The sequence below is a fragment of the Bactrocera dorsalis genome, chromosome 3 (genome assembly GCF_023373825.1).
Source record: "Bactrocera dorsalis isolate Fly_Bdor chromosome 3, ASM2337382v1, whole genome shotgun sequence".
NCBI classification, from domain to species: domain Eukaryota; kingdom Metazoa; phylum Arthropoda; class Insecta; order Diptera; family Tephritidae; genus Bactrocera; species Bactrocera dorsalis.
Genome location: NC_064305.1, coordinates 88,757,263 through 88,775,155, shown reverse-complemented (window position 1 = coordinate 88,775,155; position 17,893 = coordinate 88,757,263). Strand labels below are relative to the sequence as shown.

General features: G+C 40.6%; 1 protein-coding gene across 2 annotated transcripts in view; it reads left to right on the top strand.

Moving 5' to 3' along the window:
* LOC105222854 (tyrosine-protein kinase RYK) overlaps positions 1–17,893 on the top strand; it is a 116,918-nt gene that overhangs the window by 32,898 nt on the left and 66,127 nt on the right. For both annotated transcript variants that reach the window (XM_049451955.1, XM_049451956.1), the window contains exon 2: positions 10,150–11,867. In XM_049451955.1, coding sequence (XP_049307912.1) covers positions 11,753–11,867 — 115 coding nt within the window. In that variant the 5' untranslated portion in view covers positions 10,150–11,752. The remainder of the gene's footprint in view (positions 1–10,149; positions 11,868–17,893) is intronic.

Sequence of the window (17,893 nt, the reverse complement as noted above, 5' to 3'; positions counted from 1 at the left end):
TCCAGAGATATCGTGCTCACCGCAAGAGGCCTTTTTTTTGCGGACCTCTGCAAAATTGGCAATATCAACGTTCCCGATAATTATTTTTGGCAAAAAAAAACATGTGAATATAGTTTAAGGTTGTCATAATATACCTGCCAAGTTTCAAATCAATAAACCAAATAGTTTGCTTAGAAAAAATTCTTGAAAAATGCCTTTTTTTCGACCTCCTAAAAGTATATAACCCCTTAAGGTTAGGTTCGATAACAGATCCGAAGATCACACTTAGAATGCCATAAAAATAATATATAAGTCGACAAAGCGCTTTGTGGCCAATAAAAATTAGCTTAGAGGTTTAATTTCTATTCGCACGAGCTCGGATCAGAAAATGTGAGCCAAAAACTGTTTAAGTCTGAAACTAGCAAACTCCGAACAATCTGGAAGGAAGTGTTGAGCTATTTTCACCTCATATTCTACCATAAGACTCCTAGCCGTACTGCGTGAACGCCAACAGTGCAACAATCTGTTAGAACCCACACAACTAGGGAGGGGCTGGTCTTACTGAGAGCAAAGAGCTCATTCTTACGATCGTTTTTTGGGCCAAAAGTATCTTACAATGGCGCATGAATCGTTGGTAGGCCAGCGCTGGCCAAGATTGCCTGCAGCCCAGCTGTCTAGTGGTAAAAAACACGAAGTGAGTGATAATAAATCCCTCCACCAATCTTCCGCCAACGTTTGACCCAACTGCAAGGAACCTCTCTTGTCTACCAGATTCTATCCACGCCTAACTCCGTCGTAAGTATGGGGGCAGAGTTTGGTTTGCAGACTCCAGGACCCTGATTCGCCGAGTCTGATAGCAACTTTCTTGGCCATATGCCTACCGGCGATATCTAAAGGTTCTATATACAAAATGACATTAATTGAACCAGACATGCTGATGAACTCTCCAAATGTATTTCAAATGTAAACGTCAGTGACTTTACAGATCCAGAGGACCACTTTCGATGAGAGATCCCACCTTTTGTCAATGGATCCTCTGCAATAGTAAAAAACAATAAATACTTTCCTTGATATCTTTTCGATATGCTTTATGAGCCTAGGACGAGTCCTAAATAATTCACTGTATCTGCTGTTTCTAAGCGCAGTTTAGGTTAGGTTAGGTCCTTTGCGATACCGTTACGTTTAAGATGCCTGCGCTTAACACGAATTTTAACACATTCTACGGCCATACTATCGATACTCCCTCCAGTGTATTATACCGTGGCGACCGCAGATGCTTACAGCGTAGTTTTGCTAATGCCATTTCCTGTAGTCTTTTCGTACTATCGCCATCAAACAATGACCAGTTAGTATTCCCATCATGTTCCTGAAATCTATTCTATAGAGTGGTAGATGACTTTTGCAGTTTTACACCGTGGTAGCTTGCTCCATCGGGTTGTGATTTTCTTTACCATGCTTCTGTCGAGATCGTCGTATAGACAATACATGGGTTTCCCAGTGTTGATCACGTTTTCGGATGTTAGCTGTACACCATTCTTGGCAATCTCGTCCACTATTTCCCTCGAATCCTTTGGGGCCTGGCACAAAGTATAAATACAGTTGCTTGCTTCTGCCAACACTTTCCACTGCCGGCCAAGATACTTCTGGCTGATATGCGATACGAGCTTACTGCCTTGATTGCTGCATGGCCGTCTAGGTAGTAGTAGACTCTGGAATTGCCTACAGTTGGATTAGAGGCTAGCTCTGCGGCTTTCGTCAAAGCAAAGACCTCAGCTTGAAATATACTGTAGTGGTCCGGCAACTTAAAAGGTTGTCTTATGCCTAACTCTAGACAATGTTTAGTGTATTGCGTATAGCTAACATGAACCTTCTTTCCAAGTTGAAAAGTAGGATCATGTAGTCGCTGTTTGCCAAACCGCCATTATCCATCGAGCTGTGCCCGATATTTCTATGTGTAAATTCTCCTGCAGACAACAGCCGTTCCGCCGATTTTGCTGAGCTCAAGCGGCGAACAAATCTCCACGTCATGAATGCTGCCCCAGTTTGACATAGATATGTCGCGCTTCTGAATACTTTCTTACCGATCCACGTCCATTTCCGTCCATCTGCCCATACATGTTTCATTTTGGGTTCATTGTCCATAATTTTTAGCCACTTTCAAATTAGTCTTACGATGATTTTGGACCATCAGACCATCGTTCTTCAGATACTTTGAGTTATCTTGTGACAGTTAGGTACTCCTTGGACCACCTTAAATCTTTAATAATTTCCACCGCGATGCGTGTTGCACATGAAATGATTAAGCGCCTGGCTATTCTTGAGAGTGATAACTTTTTGTGCAACTCCCATTCCTTTGGTGTACTCAAAAATAACAATGTTTTTTGATTTTGGACGAGTTCGGAGAATATTTTGTTATAGTAACTTCTTTTATAATGAGACCTCGGACATCATAAAGTACCGAAAAGCTTTTTCAACCCACAACACAACACTTAAAATATACACTCTATAACAGTAAACACTTATTTGCAATAAAATAAATATTTTTAGTGAGATTCCAATCGGGTGGATGCGACATGCTGTCAATCTGACACAACTGCATGCATATATCATATGTAAATAAACGTGCCTAACACTTAACAGCGATAACGGTACCATGATGGGTGCGTTTATAGCTTGTTACAACGCCAGAGCAACGGTATCCATGGCAGCCATTAGAAATGTGCAGAATATTCATTAGACACACATTCATGCTGCCGATGGCAGGAACGACGAAGCGGGCTGGCGACGGCGATTGGGGGATTTGAAGGAAGCTTGGCATTATTGTATCCATCACCAGCGAAATTGCAGGATAACTAACACATGCTGCATACAAGCACATTCAACACAGACACGCTTATAATGCACACACACACACATGAAATCATATTGTCGCATGTATGTATGTATGCAAGTGCTTATGTAAGTGTGTGTGTGTGCGCATTTTGTGAACACGCTCGAATGGGTTTGAGTTTGTGTGCGTTGCAATGAGTTTGCGCTCGCATGCATGCATGCCGACGCTTACGCGCGTCACTGGTTGAAGCTTTTATTGAAATTTATTTCATGATTTTTTTTCACCATTTTTCAATTTTTTTTTTTTAATTTTTTTTGTTTAACTTTTTTCTGTGCGAAATGCGAAAAAATTCTGTTTCCAATTCTTTCTGCTTGCCTGCTCGAGAGTGTTACGAAATTGCGCCTTGACGGCTGGTGGTTGGCGGTTGCCGGTCGCAGGCTGTAGCAAGTCGTTCGCCCACCCGCCGCCTGCTGATGACGCTTGATTGCTGACTGGCAGGCGGCGTCCATGAGAGTCACAGCCAAGCCTTGTGCCGTTGCTTGCTTTGCTTCAACTAGCAAACATTTGAAAATGAAAAGTTTCTTGCACAGTCAGCGTTGCGACGGTGGCACCGCCGCTCGACGCGCGCGCCCGCTGTCAAGGCGCACACAAATGCGCCGCCATTCGGGCGGAAGTCGCTACTGTTGCCACACGCCTTGGCGCTTCCGCTCTCATCGTCATCGTCGTCGTCGTCCTTGCAGTAGCTGCTGCTCAATAGCAACGCGTTGTGCGCTTTGCCTTAGCACTCCGCGCAGTCGTTGGTAGAAGTTTTCGCGAAATAAATGCTGAAGGACACGCCTACTTGCACACAAATATTAAATAAGGGTTGCGTGGCAACACTTTACTCAGCCGCTCAAAATCAACATACTGAAATTGATGCTTCAGCGTGTTATTGTTGTTGAAATCGAGCGCAGGGCGCACGCTTCGACCGCTGCGGAAACTGTGGACGCTTGCCATGTGTATGTGTGAGTGTGTGTGTGAGGACATTAGCTGTGCCGTTGCATGTGTGCGTAAATGTATAGAACGCTTAGCGATAACAACAGCCACCAAGCTGTTGCTGGCACAAATTTCATTTTCTTGCAAATGCCACAATTCCACAGCAGCAGCAGCAGCGGCAGCAGTGATCGCAGCAAAAACAAAAAGCGGAAAATCGCAATAAAAACAACAAAGTTGCGAGAAAAATAAGAAATTTTTGTATTTTTAAACTTTGGCGAAAGTTTTCATGCGCTTCAACAACAACCGGCGGTTAAACTACCACGCACATAAATATCAATATATGTATGTATGTGTCTGTATGTGTGAATAGCAAAATTTATGTGAGCTACTTGCTCCCTACATGCTTGCATATGTATTGGCATGTTTGTGAAAAATATGTTAGGAACTCATGCAACATTCGCCCATTTTAATCACGAGGAAATTTTCAGTTCAAAACTCGGCAACACACACACACACCTAAAACAAAAACAACTTAGTACAAACATACAAATTCGCAAATTCATATATATATACAAACATATGTATGTATATTTACTAAAAACTTTCACACAAACACTCACACCCGCAATTGCAGCGCACTCAGCCAGCATAAAGTGGCACCCAAGGCACGGCAGCGCAACAACAACACCATGAAAAACATGCATTTGTTAGAAACAGCAACAAAAGCTGCACACTGAAAAAAATACACATTAATAATAGTAAATTTTAGAAAATCAAAACTAGCAACCAACCACTTAACACCAATTGCTTGGCCTCGCAGCTGAATAACTGTGCTATTCTATAGCAGGCGCCTGCAGTGGGTGATTGGCTTGAATTTGCCATACTTAGGCATTTCTTTCGCTCAAGTGCTGCTCACATTTCCGCTCATAAGTGTGCGAGTGGCAAAATTCTTTAGCTTCTTCACGTGCTTCGTAAGAAAACTTTTGCTTTAAAAAGAATCTGGGACTCTGCTGGTTATAGAAAGACGAACAAAATGTTAGTAACACATAAGGTTACTATGAATAATTCGTTGCGACTAAAAAGTAGAATAAAAAAAGGAAAAAATTTAGAAATGTATTTTAACTATAATAAAACTTTTTTATTTAATTAAGTTGAAATTCAAATGCACAAATAAAATATAAATAATGAAATTAAACAAGAAATGGCAATCCTAAATGAAAATGTTTAACATTAACTAAAGTCATTTATTAAATTTCCGTCGCTTTGGCATATTCATAGTTAAAATACTTATTATATAAAAGTCAATTAAGACAATCTGACAGCAAAAAAGATTTGTCATTACTTCGAAAACAGTCAGTAATGACTTTTTAATTCATTTCACTTTCAAAACAATTATTTCGGCATAATTGGTAGTGCAGTGACCGACATTTACCAGGTGATAAAGTTTAACCGGACTAGTAAAACAACAACTTTTCTACGTATTTTATTTCGCCTTCAAAATAGGCCACTGCCCGAATACAATAATGCCAATTCTTAGATTACATTAGATTGGATTTTAATTGAGGCTTGCAACGCGACCTATTTTATCCTCACCTCTATCACATGCACTTACAAAGCACTTTGATGAATTCCAGGAACTTGTTGGCACTATTGAGCTGAAACCAGTGTCAGCAATGTACAATAAGGTGTTAAGCAGAGGTTAAGGGGGTTTAAGTGATTTAAGGTAAAAAAATACTTTTTTTGCGAAATTATTTCTTAAAGGCTTTATCGAACACGTGGAGTTTAGTTTCATCTCACTTTTGGAGCCATATTGCTATTGCGAAAGCCACAGAGCTTGCAATGCACCTGCAGGCAACTCCAGAGTCAACATTTACGTAGACAGCCAAGCAGCAATCGAGGCAGTAACCTCGTATTGCATATCGATCAGAAGTGTCTTGGAAAGCAGGGCAGCAGTAAAAAGTGTTGCCAGAAGCAAGCAACTTCATTTCTACTGAATGCAAGGCCAAAGGCATCAAAGGCAATGAAATGGTGTACGAGATTGCCAAGTATGGTGTATGGCTTTCACCGAAAAACGTGATCAACATTGGGAAACCCATACATTTTCTATACGACGAAAGAAAATGAAAACACAATGGAACGAGCCACCTGGGTACAAAACTGCAAAACAAAGATCCGAAGTACACAAAATTTTTACTGGCACTCGATAGATGAGACTGTAGGAACATGATCGGAATACTAACTTCCTCGTAAAACTTGGCGTTGACGGTTTGTTCATTAGAAACATGCCTTTGATGTCAAAAAAACAATGAGCATCGTTGTCACTTTTGATTTGTTCATTCATCTGCGACCGCTTCACGGCTCTCCAAAAAAACCTGGTGCCAGCGAAACACACCACTTCTTGCTAAAGCAATATCTGAGTAAGCCAGTATTAAACGTCTCTGTCGCAGGTTAACCGGCAGAATTTAATCGCGTACCTCTGTTTTAACGAACGCTGCATTTTCGGCGTACATCACTCACAGAAACACGTCGCACGAAAATGTTTGTCCTGGCTCTCCAGGTGCTCGGAGACAACTAACCAGCCGCTCGTTTGTTAGCTAGGAATGCCCTCTTGCATATCAAGTCAGAAATAAGCAGCCGGAAATTTTAAATAAAATATTTAATTTTGTGGCCCTCAAAATAATCCCCGCCAGATTTAGTACACTTATATCAATGATTTTCCCGTCCTCGAAATACTTTCCAGGAGCAACTTTTGGGATGGACTTCAGCTTATTCAGTGAATTTTGCTTTATCTCTTCGATCGACCGAAAACGAGTTTCACGAATTTCAGTTTGAGAAAAAGGAAAAAGTAACACGGAGCCGAATCTGATGAATATGGTTGTTGGTCGATGGTATTCATAGCTTTTTGGCTTTAAATTTGGTCGCAATCGTGTTCTGTTGAAAAAATTTCAGCTTCAGAGGAGTTGAGCAAGAACGCTTTTCATACCCAAAATATATACTAAATTAATTTAAACAGACTCTCGAGAGATCTTGAGCTCTCATGTAATCTCACCAAAACTTGCCGCACGATTTTCAAGCACCATATTTTTCATTTTTTAATATTTTCATCAGTTGAAAGGTCGAAGGTCGTGCAGAACGAGACTTGTCTTCAACGATCTCTTGACCATCTTTGTAGGCTCTGTATCAGTCGGTGGCTTGTGTTTTTTAATTTGAATTATAAGGTACTTTTTATGCGAAGAATCCTGAAGATCTCTCGAGACTCTTTTGCATTCAGCTACTCGCTTATACTACTTCAGATTCCTGCTATATTTGAAGAAATGGAAAATGCCATCGGACTACGATTGCAGAAAAGCTTCACAAGTAGCCTCCATATGACAAATATTGTCTTTAATCTACATGTTTGACCACACTATTTATTTCTTAACATTTTGTTTAATAATAGTTATTTTTAAGCAGAAACACACGCAAGAATAAAAATTGGCAATAACTTGGATAGTATTCGAAGCCATTTTCGACTTACAAATAAAGAAAAAGTCGAAAGGCTCAGTGGCTAGTTTTCAACAAAAACATGTAATATTAACTCTGCGAATTAATTTTGTCATCAGTATCGAGCAGTTTAATTTTGCCTAGGCTCAGATGACTTGCGAAAGGATTACCTAAATGAATTCGCTCCAAACTCAAATTTTTCCCAACCAAATTGCAAATATCTTTCTATTATTAAAAAAAAGTACACACAACTAATCCGAAAATTCCCGAAAGCCTCAAATTTACTTTAAAGAACATACGTGTAAGCACTCAACACGAAGTTCTGTTCACTAAGTTGAGTTGAGAATTTGTTTTCAGATAAATTTACTGCATTTTCAACACCACCCGGAGGAATACACTTTATTCGAAAAGAACTTAATTAAATAATTCCTCAGATTTATTTACTTTCTGTCGGCTTCTTCTTCATCTTCTTTTCGTAAAGTTCCGACCAACCGAAATATGCGCCACTTCACAGTTCTACATGAAAGCTTAAATAAAACAGCAATCAAAGTCAACAGCAAAGGTGAGGCATTAAATACTGCAAAATGCCGGGCAACACACACACACACACTCCAGCGATGGGCAATGGCGCGAATGTGTGAATCAGCTGCTAGGCGACAGACATACAGATACACACACATGTGTGGTGGATCGACACGGGCTTATGATATACATTGTATGTTGCAAGTAGCCCCACATTCAGCACAATTTTGTTGCATGTTGCCGTTGCTGTTCATGTGAGCATGTGGCACGCGACGAAACACTCCTCGAGAGTGAAAGAGAGAGTGAGAGACTCTTAATCTTTGCAACTTTTTAATTACTTTCTCAAGAAGTTTGTAGCATTTAAAATTGTTTAGAAAACTTGGTGTGGCAGTCAAAAACAGAGCGCATAAAAGGAATGAAAAAATAAAAAAAATAAAAAACAACAAAAACAGCAACCAGCACACTCAAAGAGCAAATAGCTAAAAATCAAAGCAATACAAAAATTGACTGAAAGAATAGCAAAACCAAAAAAACAAAAAAAATAAAGTGAACTGCAAACAACGAAAACCCCAAAAGGACGCGCACGCAGACAGGCAAACAAACCAAATGCAACGGTGCGCGTGTGTGTGTGTGTATGTCGGTGTGTGATGTTTTGCGAGTCGAAAACAAGTCACATGCCACACATCACCCCCCTATGTTGGAATGTCTGGTATTCTGGGCTGGGTTTAATCCGCCTGACTCGGCCGCCTAAGCAACCAGCATGACAGCTGTGAAGCAGCGCTGACAATGAGGCTCCGGTACACGCCTAGGCGGCATACGCTGCTTGTTGCCGAGGTTGCAAAGGGATTTGTACTCCCTTCAACGGTGATATGACGTGATAGTCCTATTTTTAAAGTAACTACATTTCTCATGGTTTTGGTTAGTTTTGGGTATATCATACCCAATTCGTAAATGTCACTTGGTGTTCTAGCATTGATTTATGATATTCGGGAATAATTTAAAAACGAAACTACAACGCAGGTTGAAATATAAATTTACATAAGAAACGCTTGAAAATATGGAAATCATCGACGAATTCGAATTCTTTCTCTTTACTGGAAAATACTGAAATAACTATGGAAGATAGGCAATAGGCGAAAAAGAGGTTGCGAGAATATAGGTCACCAACAAAATTAGTTTTAACTCAGAATAGAGTACACTTCCGAACAGTGCTACCCTAAAATATCGATACAACTCACATGATTGATGTAGAATTGTGACTGTCGGAAATAAGCTCATAGTTTCCTAAATTTCTCAGTCGTCGTAAGTTTGACTGATAGTCAGACAGAGCTAAGGCTAGTTTCGTTTTAAAGATTATGTTATTGAAGGTTCTTGATTGCTTGAAAGAGCTTAATGGTACATCAACATGTATTCCAGTTCTTTTTTCTGGACCTTGGAGCTCTGCATTGGCCGAAACTAATGGTAGTCTGATGGTGGAAGCTCAGAGCCATATGGTGGATGCATCAAAACTTCACAACCGAGCTCTCCCAATTATTGCCGAGTCATCAAAGATGTGTGTGGTCTAGCGTTGTCCTGATGGAAGAGGAAGACCTTGCTGTTTATCAGTTCTGGTCGTTTTTTTGAATGCTTGCTTCAATCTCATCAGTTGTTGATAGTAAAATGTTGAATCCATCGTTCGACTATGCTGGAGAAACTCATAGTGGATGATTCCCTTCCAATTCTTCAAACACTCAGCATAACCTTTCGAGGCGTCAATCCTGGCTTTGCCACCTTTTGTTGAGCTTCACCACCACCACAAATGAAGCTTATAATCTCACCTTTCCAACACCATATGTTATGACACAATGTGATTGGTAGCACTGGAGATATACGACAGCAACAACATCTCAACAAAATACGAAAATACTTTTTCGACTACTCAATATTTCGTAGGGAGAACACACTCCATCTGAAGAGCCCCTCGTCTCTGAAATTCACCGACAGAGACATCAGAGCTTTTCAAAATAGTGTACGAAAAACCAAATACAAAAATTCTCAGAACTATTTACAAACACTCTCTTGTATTTCTTGTTTTTGTTAAAATATTCTCATGCCATATAAGCCAAAAGAGTCAAAAGACATGCAAAGTGAATAACATACATACGTGTGCGCGTGATTAAATTTGCGAGCCTTTCGGCTCCTTCCTTCAAGTTTAAATTTCATTATGCGTCTTTGGTTGGCTTACGGCTATGCTTGCGTTGAAAACCAATTTTGTTTGCCTATTTGCCCATTTCCTAAACCATATGTGATCCTAATTTTTTGCTTTCCTTTGAAACTCAGTTTTCTAATATAATTTCTCATTCGTTCTTCTCTCATTGCAGAAGGTGTCATACAAACAAAGGTGAAAGGGTAGATAGTGACAGCGCAAACAGCGGTCGGTATCCAAAAACCAAGGGCATGTCAAGCGCATATGTGACAACCGAAACAATCTAACGGTATTTGTCGACATGTAAATGTACGCCACACACGCCGCCTATAAAAGACATAAAAAATAACGAGAAAAGAACTGTCGAAAATGAAAGCCACCGAGAAAAGTGTAGCGAAATCACAGCTAAAACACTAAGGACATATATTAAAAATAGAATAAGAAACAACAAAAAAGGCGGTTAAAAAATTGTCGTTGAAGTTTGAAAGACACGTTGCAACAGCCGCACACACACCACAGCGACAAATACAGGCTGCATGGTTTCGCATGCTCATCTGACGACACTGAAATGGCAGCTGACGACTGTTGCCTGGCCGATGCGACGACTAACAAACGAACAAGCACAACGACTACAACAACAACAGCAACACATACAACCAAAACACAAACTGTTGTAACTACAGCAAGCGCAACCGCTTACACCACCCCCTCCAGCGCTGTCTGCGCGGCAGCTTGTCAACGGGACACAACTGCGACTGCAACAACAAAAAGAACAGCACACGACAACAGCAGTAACGGCAATAAACAGCAAACCAGAACACATTGAGCCGCATTAAACCGCATAGCCGACGCCGTCCACACCACAGACACTGCCACAGGCGTTGCATACGTGGAGGCGCGCACACAAGCGCACGACGAGCGCAGCCAAGTGTGCGGCTGGCGGCATTGCAATCACAGCTCGATACGGCTGTTGATTGTGCGGCGCTTTTGGTGAAAGTGCTGGTCAACGACCAACAACCAATTCAGCCACAAAACAACAACAATAACAACTAGACGTACGCACGCAGTACCTAGCAGCAGCGGTAGTAGAAGAAGAAGAAGCAGGAGAAGGGCAAAAAATAAACACGAAATTAAAAGTGCGAAAGAATCAAATCACAGTCTTTAGGCAATACGAGGCGCACTGAAATTGCGATTGACTGTGCAACAGTGTGTGTGAGTGCCGCTGTTGCTGACACTGTTGTGCCAGATCGTTTTTTTCCTGCGAACAGTCACTGAACTCGCTTGTCCTTCGTAGACGTCGCTACAGTTCCGCCGCTTTTTCGCTTTGTTTGTGTGGTGCTGTGCCAAACAAGTCCAACAAGCAGCGCGCTCTCCCACGCCTACCACGAAGGCGACAACTAGTAGCGTGGGCGTTGAATGCGCGCACCAGTGGATAAAGCGCGCACAAAAAACGTCAACAAACACATTGCAAAAGAACGCGAAAAGCAAACAAAACAACGCAAATAGCCAACGTACAACTGCCATCGGTTGGCGTTTTCTACGTTTTTGCAATTCTCTTCAATTTTTATTGGCTCACTCTCTTTCGTCGCTTTTAAATTGACTTTGGAACAACGTTCCAACGAGCATACGTTTGCGCGATCTCCTCTACGACCGCGTTGCCAGCCTCCTTCAGCCGTTGTCTGCTTTAATTGAGTTGACTACTCGTACGAATCTCAAAGCCGCATCGTGCTCCCAACTCCCGCAAGCAGCAGTTAGCAGCGAGCAATAGTGTCATAGAGATGGCGTCAAAATTTTGGTTGAATGTTTGGTGTGCGCTGGTCAGCTGGTTTCCGTTGCTGGCGAATGGCTACCTGAATGTCTTCATTAGCCATCGCGAGGTCATCAAATTGATGGGTGAGTACAAAGCAAATGTAAAGGTAAACAAAAAAAAAACACCAATACCCACTTTAAAGTTTAAAATACAAAAGAGAAGCGAAAAAAAAGTGAAAATGCCGAAATTAAATCAGAAATGCTGAAAAACTTCAAGCATTTGGTTATGCAAACGATTTTTTCGTTTTAAAAATGCGGAATCCAAAAAGAAACTTAGGTTTCTAGTCAAAATAAGCAATAGTTTCAGTTTGGTTTTAGTGTTACTCATACGCCCTGTACACATACATATGCATGTGGGGAATATATGCAAAAATATTGATAAGCGTATGCTACAACTGTTATTGTTGTTGTTAAAATTTAAAAAAAATAAAAATTTTGATAACGGCAAATATTAATTTATTCATTAAATGCGATGCGGAGGCAAAAAATTTGCATTTGTTGCAGTGACACGGCACCTCGGCGTATACGCAACATGTTTTATTTCTGTCACATCAATGCGTTGCAGCACTAATCATATTAAGATTAATACAGAAACGAATGGTGTGCAGCAATATTGCTAATTTGATGTGAATAGAGGTAGATTCGTGTATATCTAAACATACGTAAATGCATTAGGGCGGGTTCAAAAAAAAAACGAAAGTATTTATTTTTCGCTTCGTACGCTGAAAAATTGTTTGATAGGCATCTGTAAGAAAGGCTCTCCCAGTATTAACTCTTAGTTGTAATTGTGGCGGAGAACCTCCCTAACGGTTTTCTAGTATTTTTTCTTATTCTCAGATAGAATAATTCATATCTCGTTTCCAATTTGAAAACATACGTACTTCGTTTCATAGATTTTGTAGGAAATTGAATGCACTACAAAATGGTCTCGAACGGTGTTTTCGTAAACTTAACCGTTCAAAAGATATTAACGTTTGAAGTTTGATTTTAGAATTTTGAGAATTTTTTTTTTTTGGAAATTAATGACTGACTGGATTTATGGTTTTATTTACTAAATATAAGACACCGGTGGCATCGCTGCCGCAAGTGGTAGAAATCCGTCTGCAACCGGTGGATACAGTGAAATATCTATTGCTCATCCTGGATAGAAAGCTTTATTGAAAGCCGAATACCGAATAGAAAGCAAAACAGTCATCGATTGCCTTATACTGTTGTGAAGGAGCCATTGGCAAAAGGTGGGTTCTTTCACCGAAAGTAGTCCTCTGGCTCTATGACACCACAGCCAAGCCCATTGTTCTCTCCAACTATGCGCTTAACACCATTTTGAGCATAAGGGAGGTGTATGGCTGCAAAAGTGGCTATCAGACTCAGAGAATCAGGGTTCTTTAAAGAATACATATCAGAACACTCGGATATCCTCACAGACTTTAACTTCATATCGGATCACTTATATCATGGAGTCACCCAACCAAACTCTAGCGGCTTCTTCTCTACCCATAAAGCGGCGAGGGAGCTTTGGGTGGGAAGAAGCTGTTGGAGGAGAAAGGTTGGTGGAGGGTTTACTATCAAAAGCTCTCTATGAACACTAGCTTCAGACTTCCTGACTTTTGCAGTGTCTTCCAAGCCGAGGTAGCAGCCATTAAGGTAGCAGTAGATCTGCTGCTCCGGAATGCAGAATCCTTAAAAGAAGTGAACTTAAACTCATTTACCGTGCGTTTAGGGTTGGTCGAGGAATGCCTAACGTCACTAGCAATGGCATCAAGTGTCTTTGTAATATGACTGGTATGGATGCCTGGCTTTAGCGGAATCGCAGTAAATTGTAAAGCTAATGAGCCAGAAAGGAAAGGCATCATAGAACCGCTATCGGTAGAATGGGAGTGGCTAGGTGATAGTCCTAGACAGCTGGGCTTCGCAGATGCTTGGCCAGCCTTGGGCCACCATCGGTATATGCGCTGCCTTTTGGCTGAAGATCTAGTGATCTCTTTGCCCTCAGTAAAGCTAGCCTCTCCATATTGGCGTTCATGCCGTAAGGTTAGAAATCTTACCAGATGTCATTTGCAGAAGCTGTATGGAAGAAGATGAGGTAAATATTTAAACACTTGCCAGCGCATACCTTTAGACATCCCACCGAAATGACGGGAGTTGAATAGAATTTTTGGAATATTTTAATTAATATTATAAAAGTGAAATTTTAGATGAAATGTTATTGAGTACTACTACAGTTTCAGGCGCCTCCTCCTCGAATTTTTATATTTTTTTCTTCGAGGAAAATTGTATTTTTCCTTATATTATTACAGCACTCTCCTTAATTCCTGCTCTATGTTCTCTAGCTTTTCCACTATACTACTATCAATCGGCTTAATATTTTACTATCGTTCTGTATTTCACTTAAATAAATATAAAAAAGTATCTAATAATAATTAAAGACCTAATTCACTAAAAAATTAAACTTGCAAACTGTCTTTATTGTTCCAAAAATGCATTCAAAACTCAAAAGCCACTTCTGTACTCTTAAAGAAAACTATGAACATCGCTTCTAAAAACTAAAACTCAGCATTATTCACAACCCTCATAAAATAAGAGTTGATTAGACATCGAAAAATCGATCGATGCCACTGACACACTTTCCCCATACACACACACTACAATAAATGAATGTGGACCACAACTGATTGACTGATTAATAGCAGCAGCCAAGGATCACTTTAATTCAGTTTTTCTCTCGAACGCAAACACATTTGCCGCACAACTACAAGCACACAGTTCAGAGGCAAGCAGCTATAAATAAAAGTGCAAGCAAACATTGTACATATATTTATATGTATATATAAAGATACATATAAATTTATACATTATACACTCATATCGAGTATTTGCTTAATACAACAGCCAAATGGCGAAAAATTGGGAGAGCGGAAAATACTTGAAGCCCAACAAAAATACACCGAACTCAGCAAAGTGAAAGCAAAACAAATAAACCGCGCACCAGAGAATGTGAAAGCATTAAATGTTGCAAAACTGAAAAACTGAAAGCAAAGCAAAAGCTGCTGCGGTTAGCAATCGGCGTGCGATTTGCTGAACGGCGCACTTATCGGCGGAGTGGTGGCGGATAAAAGCTGGCACATTGGCGAGAATAACAAATTATCAAATGCTTGGGCATGCTTAAGTGCGTGCCAGGCACTAAGTGGGCAACGCAAAGCGAAAACCAAAAGCGTTTACATGAATAACTACCGCGCGCGTACATAAATATGTGTGTGTGTGTGTGTGTGTGTGTGCGTAAGTAAATGTATTTGTTTTGCGCGCGATGTGGCACTTGGAGAGGCTTTCGAGCATATTTTCATATTTATAAAAGCGCTGCTCGAGTGTATGACAAATAGCGCGTAAGCGGAGCTTAACTTCGCAGACATCGTTTGTGCGCAACTATTTACAAAAGCGCTTTGCTTTTAACGCCAGCAGCGCGCTGCGCCAAACAGTCCAACTTTACGCCAGCGCCGCGCTTAATCTCGACGAACAAAACTGAAATCGATTTCGAGCGCTCAAATCAACATCGTTAAGCAGCGCGCACTTATTGTTGACAATCAGCAGCACACAAAAACAACAACTAAAACAAAATTAACAACAAGAAACGCAAATAACAAACACTAATACACACTTAGTCAAACACGCATACAAACAATTGAAATGAAATACGAAAAGACTTTTTCGACTACCCAATATATACATACATATATGTATACAGTATATGTGGCAAACAATAATAAAGTGGAGCAATACTTATAAATAGCCGCAAAGCAAAAAGGACATCAACCGCCAACCGCAAACGTTGAATGACGTGACATCGGCGACCTCACCACCACCACCACCAGCACAACAACCGAAAGTGCCGGCATTCTTTCGCTATTTTCGGCGCAATATTAATGACACATTCAGGCGCCTTGGCAGTCGCAATGCATCATTTACCGGAACGCAATCACCGTCACCATTTACGGGCACTTGCCGGGCGAGCGCGAGGCGGTAAACGTGCGCCACCGCGGCTGTTAGCGCGCTGAGCGACGTTGGCCTCGCAATGGCCGCGACCTTGTCGTCGAGCTTCGTGAGCGCGAAGCGTGCCGCAAGCGTCGATGTTGCCAAAAATGTTAACTGAATCGTAAACAGGCAATCAGCAACGAGAAACACACACACATATATATACATATTTACAGCCGTCTGTACAATTGATTAATGATACTGCTCGGCTGCCTCATGCCCTTTTCCTGTCCTGTCAGCCAACCACTTACCTAAACGCAATGTTGCTTATTATTATGATAGTTATCTTGGTTGCTGTTGTTGTTGCTTTATTGCTGCTGTTGTCTAATAGTTCTTGTCAAACCGGATTTCTTTGTTAATGTGTTTCCTGTTTTTCTTATATTGTCATTGTTGTTTTGTCTGCGCTTTTTTTTCTTTTCCTCTGCCAGTTTTGTTGTCATTTAGGTTTCGTCACATTACACGCCACTTCAGTTAATAACAACAACGGCAAATACCACAACGCGCAACCAAAACCAAATAGGCTCGTAACGCAATGCAAACATGAGACAATGAATTTTGTTTATTTTAACATTCTCCATTTATCTTATGGGAATTTCGCTTGCCCTCAACACATTGTCCCTTCTCAACTTTTAGCTCGTTTCGTACGCATCAATTTGTAGGCTGCGCGTACGACAGTGGTCCCTGGGCATGTGTTGAGCTTAGGCAGCTAAGCAAGTCTGGAAAGTTGGTTGATAGTATGCGAATTTAATGTGCACGGGCTTTGGGGTTTAAGAAATTTGAATTGACCAGAAAAAAGTTTGTACGTTTTTCACCATTATTTTTAACCCCACTCATTGTGTGTTAAAGATTTTTTGGGATTGCGGTTTGATTAGTTCACGAAATTGCTTTTCTTTCTGCGTGTGGAAGTCTTTCACTGACAATAATAATTTGTTCTGAAGTGTGATTTATTTTGGCTATGTGAGTTTAGGATCGCTTAGTAAGACCGCTTTAATCTTTTTTTCTATTTTATTTTCATGTTTAGTAATGAAAAGTGCGCCTATTTGTAGGCGACGTTTTTATACCTGTTGGTGATGATGTGGCAGAATATTTTATTGCATACCATATGCGGCAAATAGATAGCATACATTTAAGAGCGGTAATTAAATTTTCAGATTTTTTTTCGACAAAATTGTTGCAATACGCTAAGTTACTTACAAAACAAGAAACAAAGTAAGTATGCTTCAAAGGTGAATTTCTTAGGCCACAAAAGGACATGCAAAGATTTTTATTCGGGTTTGTCAAAAGAGACACTCCAAAAACAGACCGCAAATGACACCATATTTTTCCCACTTTTTTTACATTTAAATAAGGTTTGTTATTTCATCATGGAAAGATATACGACCCAACGGGTCGAAATTATTAAAATTTCACACAGAAATTCGGAGTCAGTGGCCTCAATATTAAGAACACTACGTCCAATTAATGGTCATAATTATCGTCCTGTCAGATCAACAATTGAGCGTCTAAAGGAAAAATTTTAACCCACAAGCACAGTAAGAAATGTTCCCGCGCCAATGAGACAAAGAGGTGCCCATAGTGTCGAGAATATTGTTGCCACTAGCGCATCAATTGAGGAAAACCCAAATCGGTTTCTCACGGGTCCTTCTCAAGCATTGCACATCTCTTTGACATCGTTGTGGCGAATTTCGCGAAGAGATCTTGGCCTACATCCTTACAAGATCAAATTGACACAAAAACTGAAGCCGCTTGACCACCACAATCGCAGAATCATCGTATGTCCACGAATGGGACTGAGCAACCATTTGAAAATCCGGGTTTTCATCGAAAAATCAACTTCAGCGATGAGGCTCATTTTTGGCTGAATAACTTCGTCAATAAGCAAAATATGCGTTATTGGTCAGGCAGCACTCCACACGTAGTCCATGAGTCACCAATGCAATCCGAAAAACGTAGGTTTCGCCGGCGGCGTCATTGAGTCGTACTTCTTCCGAATTGGACGATATGGACTTGGACAACATGTGGTTCCAACAGAAGGATACCAGAAGGTACACTGCGAATGTCACATTCGATTTATTGAAAACTAA